The sequence below is a fragment of the Scaptodrosophila lebanonensis genome, unplaced genomic scaffold, assembly GCF_003285725.1.
Source record: "Scaptodrosophila lebanonensis strain 11010-0011.00,11010-0021.00 unplaced genomic scaffold, SlebRS2 tig00000053-arrow-pilon, whole genome shotgun sequence".
In the NCBI taxonomy this organism is placed as follows: Eukaryota; Metazoa; Arthropoda; class Insecta; order Diptera; family Drosophilidae; genus Scaptodrosophila; species Scaptodrosophila lebanonensis.
The window spans coordinates 12,074,860-12,084,298 of NW_022060548.1; the positions used below are offsets into that span (position 1 = coordinate 12,074,860).

The 9,439-nt window shown below is 38.6% G+C and overlaps 1 protein-coding gene across 1 annotated transcript; it reads right to left on the reverse strand.

The window, feature by feature from the left end:
* Positions 1-885: 885 nt before the first annotated feature.
* LOC115624159 (basement membrane-specific heparan sulfate proteoglycan core protein) lies at positions 886-8,535 on the reverse strand. The gene is made up of 7 exons (XM_030518755.1): positions 8,439-8,535; positions 7,713-7,838; positions 3,170-3,531; positions 2,806-3,063; positions 2,562-2,680; positions 1,285-1,482; positions 886-1,205 (listed from the first exon to the last, which is right to left on the reverse strand). The coding sequence occupies exons 2-6, from the start codon at positions 7,802-7,804 to the stop codon at positions 1,459-1,461; spliced, it is 855 nt and encodes a 284-aa protein (XP_030374615.1). The 5' UTR covers positions 7,805-7,838; positions 8,439-8,535; the 3' UTR covers positions 886-1,205; positions 1,285-1,458.
* Positions 8,536-9,439: the final 904 nt, after the last annotated feature.

Here is a 9,439-nt window from a genome sequence, read left to right on the forward strand (position 1 = left end):
ACTGAAAAGCTGAATGTTTGTAATTCGAAACATTTTTTTGAGTACTTGTAGTTAACAAATTTCCGTGATCAAATGAAAACTGAAATGTATTTATTTTAAAAAACTGACCATGCTGTCAATGTAAAGAAAAATTAGTTTTAAAAAATTGAAATAATATCCATTAATGAATGCGACTTGTTGTGATGTTTGTGTTGTAATAAAAGAAAAGCAAACAATAATTCAAAAATATATTTTTTAAACTCTTTTTTACAAGAAAATTTAAAGAAACAAAGAGCGACAATTAAGCAAAAGTTTTTACTAACAGGTTTAACTAAACTCTAAAACTGAAACTAAATCAAAACTAATCTTTAATCAACTGCTTCTTTAATTAATTAAATTCTATCTAGAGTAGAGATCTTGTTTTCGCATCACAAACAGAACTTTTTTTTCAAGAGAATTAAGTATTTTATAATCTCAGGTCTACAAAATTCGGGGACATCGTGTTATTCTTCAGCGAATTAAAAAGAAGCTTCTAAAATGATAAATTAAATGTCAAATAAGGTCAACAAAATTAGTTAATTTTCTATGCGCCGCCCATGTACATACTATATATACATAGATACTCGAATAAGTAGCATAAGCATTTGCCTATTTGTATAATTACCCGCGCCCATCCATTTAGCAGCAGATAATATCGTTGGTTGTTTATTCTTTTTTCCATTAAGTTTTTTGAAATGTATTTATTTACAACAATTTTATTTTGCTTTGCTTCGTTTGCGTTTACCTTTTGACGAGCACGCGTCCTCGCGCCTCGCTTTATGCTCATCCTTTTACAATTTCGTTACATGTGAGTACATTATACATACATATTGTATACATATGTATATGTATATATTCATATGCGTCATATGCGCCTTATGCGAATGCAAATGCACGGCCTATTTACTTAATTACGTATAAAAATACTTAAAGCTTCTTAACAAAAACGGAAAATTTACATATTTACAACATGCAGGAGGAGGATGAAGAGGTGGAGGCGGAGGTGGCAGTTGCCCCTCAAGAGCGCATCGCTAGAGTGCCTTCGTCGGGCCTTTTTCAAAAGAACAGCAGCTGCGGCAGACACTCACAAATCCTTCGAATCCTTATGCATGTATTCGTGCTGTTGTTGCAACTGCAACTGCAGCCAAAGAGGCGGCAACATTAATGCAGATTTTGTGGGCATGTCACTGCAAAAGAACCCAAACAAGTAATCAGAGTTAAGAGTTCAGTGAGAGTTGAAGCTCAGTAGACAGACACACGACTTACCCAAAGTATAAGTGGGGCTGCTTTGCATGCTGATGATGATGATGATGACGATGGCAGGGATAGTGAGGCAGATGATGATGTTGCTAGTGAGACGCAGAGGCTGATGCTGATGATGACGATGATAACTTTGTTGATTACGACGACTGGCCTAGACGGTTGAGCATTTCAAAATGTTCACTTGATAGCACCCACTAGAAGCTGCAACAGACACATAAAGACACATTAAAACATACTCATAAAGTTGTTGCACACAGAGTCGAAGATGTGTCGGATTGTAGACAAAACAGCATACATGTATGTATATTTCTTTTATAGATAAGTAATCTAATGGGTAAAGCTATTAAAACTGATCCTTTTGAAACTATTGCCTATGTATATTCTTCAAAATAAACTGCTTTAAAGGTTTCTATATATTTAATGAAGGTGTGCTCAGACGGGTTAATAAAATACCACAAAAACTCGTTCTACTTGTAATTGAAAAAAAGAACCCTTTTAAATTGAATTAACCAGAATATGAGAAGCTCTATAAAGAAAATTTAAACAAATTTCTTTACATGATATTCTGTTTGTTAAATTCAACAATTTCTGTTTTCTTCCTTTACAAATCATAAGTTATAAATATATAATAATATAATATAATTATAAAAATATAATAGCATAAAATAATATAACAACTGCAGCCATTCATTTATTTATTTTTTGTATTTTTTGATTGATTTTTATTGAAGCAAAAACATTTTCTGACGAAGATCAGACTCTTTCATTTGAAATACAAAAATTCTTTCTGATAATGTGAAAGTAGCAGTCCTGCAGAGCTCTAAGAAATGCTTAAAGTGTTGGAAAATTAAAAGAATTTAACAAAAGGATATTCTATTTAAATTGAATGCTTTTTGTTGTAATTGAATTATTTTTAATATTGTAAAAATTATCAAAGCGAATTCGCTAACTGAAGTTAATTGTCATGTAAAATATTTCTTATTAAAACTACTGGCATGCTGCTATTTCCGATACAGTTTCCGTTCGTCTGTGGTGGTATTTTTTAGCTTACGAGTATCAGGATTTGCGATATTATTTGCCTAGCTTTTTTCTTTTAGTCAGATGGTGGATTTTAAGTAAAAGTAAAGTAAAGAGCACCCTTGAAATGGAAAATTGCAAACAAAACAAAAACGCGATGGGGTTTGATTTATTCTGGCCCAGTGTGCGTCAAATGGCTACAATTGCTAGGCCGTCTACTACAGGTAGTGCTTGAGATGGAGATTTCAGATGGAGATACTTACGTGAAAAAATGTTAAAAGGACGAGCAACAGCTTGGGCAGCTGCATCCTCACCGCCAGTTCGTGTTGCATGGCCGCGTGCTGTTCGCTCTTAATGATATGCACAAAGACGCTGTCGGAGTCTGTCGAGGATGGGGCACGAATGAGAACAAACAACAAATTATGTAATATATATCTATACACGTATGTATATAAGTATGTGTATCACTTGGGTGTGCAATTGTGTTTGTGTTTGTGCGGCACTCACTTGAATTATCCGCCGAACACGTGTAATTTCCGGAATCGGTGTGCAGCACGCGCGATATCACCAAATTGCTTGTCTTCATTTGCTGCTCGGAGACAACGCGTATGCCGCCACGCGTCGAATCACTGACTAATTCGGTGTCCTTGTACCATAGCATGTGCGTATAGGGGCCAGGAGCCTGGGGGGCTATGCACGTCAAATTAATGTCGCTGCCACTTTGGATGAAGAGCTCACGATTCGCCAGTATTTGTGCCTTCGATGCTGTTAAGCAGAGAGAGAGAGAGAGAGAGAGAGAGGGAGCGAGAGCGTGGGAGTAGGAGTGTGTTTGTTAAAGCAATTTGGGTTTCCTTGTTTATGGGATACTCACTCACAACCATCAGTTTGTAGGCCAGACTTATCTTCGGCTCTGTCGACACCTGACACTCGTAAATGCCCGCATCCCGGGGCTGCACGGAGACCACCTTCAGCACCCACTCATCGGAGTTATCGATGTGCCTGGCCAGAAATCGCTGATCGTTTGTGTAGGTCATGATGCCGATGGTCAGTATATGCAGATCCCGCTGGCGTATCCAGGACACAGCTCGATCCCCCAAGTTCCGCACCCGACAATGCAGTCGGGCTGTTGTGCCCAAAGCGGCAATAATTTCTCGCTCCGTGTTATTATCGAAGTGTGGTTCAAAACCCTCGTAGTTGTCCAATATGACGTTGGAGAGATCCGTGTCCCCATGACTGGGATGGTGGCTGTGCGGATTGTGCGGAATGTGCTGCTGCTGCTGCGGCATCGAACTGGCGGCAGCTGTGGAGTGGAAGTGAGAAGCGCAGAGGAAGGCGTTAAGAGAAATTAAGAGCTCATGTGTTGGGTTCATTAAAACTAATGAAGTGATTGCATTTGACTATAAACTAGCAATATTTTATGAGCAAACATACACACACTACATGTACTTGTATTTGTATTTGGCCTTCAGCTAAAGTGTCAATGTGTACGCATCCTCAGAAACAAATTACACATTCCTACACTCAAAAAAATTATAATTTTCTAGCTTAAACATTCTTTGAACACTTATAGGATGAGCTTCTCTGGCTGTTGAGCGGGTTGGGTGTGTTTTTTTCCGTTTTCGATCAAATTAGCAGACAAACATATTCTTACCCCTACTATACCTTATTTTTAAAAGCATTATTTATTTATTTATATTCTGATTGTTCAAATATATTCTTCTAAGCAGAAACCCAAATGTTTCCAAAATAGCTTGATCTGCTCATATGTATTATATCTCAAGCAATACGCTGCAAAGTTACACAAAATGTGCAGAAAATTTGACCCCAAAGTGGGGGAACATGCAATCACAAAATGGTGGAAAATCATTAAAAAATTGCCTTTTGTAAAAATGTAATCAATTTTGTAAGTGAAACTCAAAATTTGATGTAACGAATTTTGTTTGAGTGTCAAACACACTTACATTTACACTTATGTGCTCATATATGCGTATAGACACTCTTGAAAAGGGTATCGAATAACTGTATCTAAATGTCAATCTAAATGTATTCATGTGCATTTATAACCAACTACGGACGGGCATAGCCAGAGACATACAAATGCTTCTAATAGAATATGCTACTGGAGATAAAACGCAGCAGGAGAAGATACAAGGCGATGTCAGATAGTGGGACGGACAGGCAGATAGATAGACAGACAGGCAGGCAGGCATACAGACAGACGGATAGAAAGTCCGACAGAGCGTACTGAGAAATCAACATTCATTTGATTAACGAGTATTTGTGCTTAATTTATGCCACACAACACAGCACATTACATTACAACGCCACACATCACGCACACACACACACACACTGACGCAGACACACACATATGCGCACTCATGCACACATTGACACGCACACTCCTTATACGCGTATATGACAAGGCTGCTGCATGCATGAGACATGAGCACTGATCCATCACGGCTATAGCGCCCGATGTGGCAGCAATGGCGGCGGTTGAGGCAACAGCCTTTCACTAAGCACTCCAAGTGATTTATGGGGCGTGGCTGTCGGCCGTCGACTGTCGACTGTCGGCTGGTGGTTTATCCTTCTATTAGGTTCACTAATTCGCTAATAATCCATGGGTGCCTACAACATTTGTATTTCTATGCATATCCTACGAGTATAGCCAAACAAATATCGCTAATATTGATTTATAGGCACACACGCACAACGCACAACGCTCCACCCCTACCCTTAGCCCAACCCCAACCCCAACCTTTCACCGCACACTTGTAAACATGTTAGTGTATTTACATATGTATGCTTTATTTATTTAGCCATTGCCATTGCCATATGAGTATGGCAGGGCAATAAAAAGCCGTTAAACACTTAATTGAAATTGAAACTGTTGTTGCAGGGCAGATGGGGAGGGGCGGTTTCCTTTTCGGAGGGTGGTTTTTAGGTTGAAACTACAAATGAAATTGGTTTTTATGCTGCCCACAAAAATACACATAAAATTTTTTAATAAAAGTTTTCTCTTCTTTTTTTTTTAGCCGTATTTACATAAAATGTGTGCCACTATAAGTATTGGCGGGCAAAGGGTGCTGCGTTGCATAGTGGTGGTAGTGACAACCACACACACACACACGCAGGCACGCACACAACCACAGACACTCACCCAAGCGGGCACTAAAATTGAAGGTATGAACCATAAATTATAAATGAAAAATTGTGGCCGCATACACATACTCACATACACAAAAATAATGCGCAATACTTTAGACTAAATTTTTGTTTACACAAAAGTATAAACTCCATCTATACTCTCTCTTACACACACACACACACACATAAGAAAATGTGTTTATTAAGCATTTTTCATCGAGTTTCATATTCGCCTAATGGCCTCCACTCTTGATCACCTTGGAGTGCAGTCTCTTGTGGCATAAAAAGCATAAAAATATGAGCATGTATGTGTGTGTGCCCATTCCAATGCTACTTTACGATTCCTTTAAGTATATGCAACAAGTTTTAAGTCTGAAATATTAGGGTCTCCTTCCCTTAAAGTGTGTATATGTGGGAAACTTATTTTGAAACTATTTATGCTGCTATGTTTTTTTTTTTTTTTTTTGAATTCTTTAGACGACTTATTATAGATAAGTGGCGATAATTCATCAGTTTGTTTGAGTTTTAAATTCCAAATTATCAGTTAAATGTGTGGTATTTCTGGAATAACATACTACTTAAAAATATACATTTAAACTTAATTTAAAATAACTTATTTTTCAACTAAACAACTCATAAATAATTTAATTATGGTTGCTAGTCAAGTCCATTTGAAAGTCTCTTAACAGGTCTGTCTGCTTTGCTGTTTTGCCTTTCTTTTGTTGTTCTTCTTGAATAAATTATCCTTTTTCCCCACAAATATTGTCAAATTGTTAGTTCATTCTTTGCGCCTAAAAGAATTTTCTGGTTCCTGCTTAATTAAGTTAACGGTTGAACCTAAAGGGTGCGAATGAACCTTAAAGCTCGAACACTACTCGTATATAATTGTGGCAACTACCTGGTGCACAGTTATTCAGATGCTGTTCGGACAGGCTATTTATGAAGTGACAATTAATCAATAATTTTGTTAAAGCTGGGAGTAGAAGAAAAAATTCACCATCATATGTTATTTTGAAATAATTCCCTTGTAGAACCAGGACGTAAGGAAATGCAGGACGTAGTAGGAAGTTGAATGGCTTCAGCTTTTGTGATGTTTTGTGATTAACAGCCTCCTGTTGCGTGTTGCATAAACGATAATAATTTCATTAACTGGAATATGTCTGACATGACTGCCTGGCTGCTCAATTTGGCAAACAAAAGCAATTAAGTAACCAGATGCCTAGCTATGAACAACGTGAAGCAAGTGCTTCAGGAATCTCAGCAGGCCCTCTAGATTAGAATGTTGAAAGAAAATGCTGCTCTAACTAATGTAAGCAAGTTTTCGAAGCAAGTAACACGAGCCTGAACACGTGGTGCCTTGTATGCCTTCAAATTAAACAAAGTTCTATGACATCCCTTGAGCTTTCAAAGGTGCTACAATTTGAACCAGAAATGTTGTCAAGTTGATTTTACGAAATATGAAATTACTTCCCGATACCACGTGGCGTATACATAATGTACAATAAGTATACGCCATGTAGTGTCGTGGATAAAAAGGTGTTTTTTTTTAAAGCGTATCAGCTTAGTTGTCGCTCAAGATAAACTAACTAGTTATTATATAATTTTCATACCTACAATACTTATATCAGATTAAACTAAATGGGAATTTGGTTAAACATTACTTAACATTACTGGGAATCTCAAAATTTTGACATAATGATGTGAGTTCTAAAAAGCGGTTTGGAAAATGCAGCCCCAAGGAGGCTCAACGTTTTTTTTGTTCATTCTTTCATGCTTAGTTCAGTTGTAAATCTTATTTGGTTTATCCAGGATTAAAGTATAGTATTTATTTGATGTTTATTTTATTTAATATTACATTTTCCTTAGTATACTCTTCTTTAATATACTCTCGTATGTTAATGAACTTACTGATTAATTTATCATTTTGTATTGTTGAATGATTTAAACAAAATTGGTCAGAAAGTCTCTTAAATAGAACTAAACGTTATGAATGGCCACTCAAAGACCATTACAATGTGCTTCCCAGTTATGATCTCGTAAATGCAGCTTACAGCTTATAAATGCCAAAAATAATGAGCTCTAAATGCGGGCCATAATAAATCATTGTTAACAGAATGGAGCTGAATGGGGCCAGAGTCTCTGGAGTCTTAACTTAGGAATTTGTTAATCTTAATTTTCATTAAAAGTTAATCAAGTTGACGTTGGGTTAAATGCTCATACATATAAATGTTTATAAGTAAATGCGGTTAATCTGTGCAATTTACTTACCGAATTGTTGCTTGTGCCTGTGTTGCTTATCAAACGTTGTGGTTAATCCCATGATCACAAGCAGAGCCATTACGTATTCCAACAACATTTCATGCGCAATTTGTAACGCGGTTAAATTATAACTGCAACCAAACAAGCAAACGCCAGAAGAGAACAATAATACATAATAACAACAAATATAATAACAGCAACAATGGGGCGTGTAATTAAAATAAATGATGGTAATTGCAAACCAGATCCGCGCCATATTGTTTCTTCATTAATTCATTAATATGACCACTGACAATGGCGATGGCGCTGGCGCTGGCGTTGGTGCTGGCGTCTTTCTGAATGCGAAGGGATTAGTTTCTTATCGGCCAGCGGCAGTGGCAGTGGCAGTGGCAGCGAGAAACGTCGTACATTCATTTAACTGATGACAAGCCGCTGCTCTGCGGTTGCGTTTTCAATCACCAAGACGCCCACAGCAGCTTAGAATAAGGACGAGGAATGTGGATTGAGGCATGTGGGCTGAGCAGACAAAGCCTGAAGACAAGCCGCGTCAAGCTGAGAAATTTCTTTGTTGGAACACTGAGAGTGTGGTGGGGAGAGGGGGGGCTTTGTGGGGTCTCCTGTTTCTGATGCGTCTGTGGCTGTCGGCTATAATTTCAAGCTGGCTGGTCACGTTTTGGTAATACACTTAATTATATTGACGAGCCAAACGACGACACTGAATGCGGTAATACCTTTTTCTTTTTTCTCCCCTGCTCTCTATATATATTTATATTCGTTGTGTGCGTTGGTTGGTCGGCCGGGGGCAAGCGGAGGGGCAGGACTACAGCAATTTGTAAGTGATGCGTTTTAATTCAATGTACCGCGAACTGCGTGCCGCCATTTCATGCGCAGTGCGACGCATTCGAGCGCGTTCAGATTCAAATTTACGTAACTGTTTTGAACTCCTTTAACGGGCTGGCGGGCTGCTGTCGCAAACACATTTCAAACGTGGCCCATTCACACTGGCACGCAAACGGGCGCACACACACACGAAGAGATTACACACACACAGAGAGACACACTGACACTAAAACGACGCTGCGTTACGTTACCGTTACACGAGACGATACGCTACGATACGAGACGAGACGATACGATACGAGAGGAGGCGATAACGCAATGAAGTGATTTTGTGTGAGGAGCGAATACGAATACGAAAGCGAATACGAGTGCGTATGCCTTTGTGGGTTAGCGATGTTTGACGCGTACTGTTGTCCAACACGTTGTGTTCGCGCTAAACAACTGATTTCGACTGAACTGAAACGCAGCGACTGCCAAGTAACGGTGCAAAGCATGTGCAACATATGCGCCTGCGCAGCGCAACATTTGTGTGTGTGGCTGGCAGCATGTTGCCAACAATTACCATGTTGCCGCAGCATTAATTCAATGAAAATTGAATTGTAACAGATAGCCTTGTCGCCCCGGGGAGCATGCGTGTGTATGGGTGCGTGTGTGTGGGTGTGTGTGATGGAAAAGAGTCATCACACACATCTTTGATGCATGCCTTTAAATTTCATTTGAGTTTCCGATATCTGCTTATGAAATATTAAACAGACATTGAATGTAAACGTCAAAAAGAGGATAACAAAAAAAAAGGAGACTCACGCTTGCACAAAAAACATGATTTGTATCACAATGGCACACGCAATCGCAACAACAACAATATGAGCGTGAACAGCAAGTGTAACATCAG

Excerpts from the sequence above, each read along its gene's own strand:
- LOC115624159 (XM_030518755.1), bottom strand. The coding sequence starts at position 7,804 with ATGTTGTTGGAATACGTAATGGCTCTGCTTGTGATCATGGGATTAACC. Across the intron at positions 3,532-7,712 it reads CACAAGCAACAATTCGGTAA|TCATGGGGACACGGATCTCT; the intron begins GTAAATTGCACA and ends CCACCATCCCAG. Across the intron at positions 3,064-3,169 it reads CTACAAACTGATGGTTGTGA|CATCGAAGGCACAAATACTG; the intron begins GTGAGTATCCCA and ends TCTGCTTAACAG.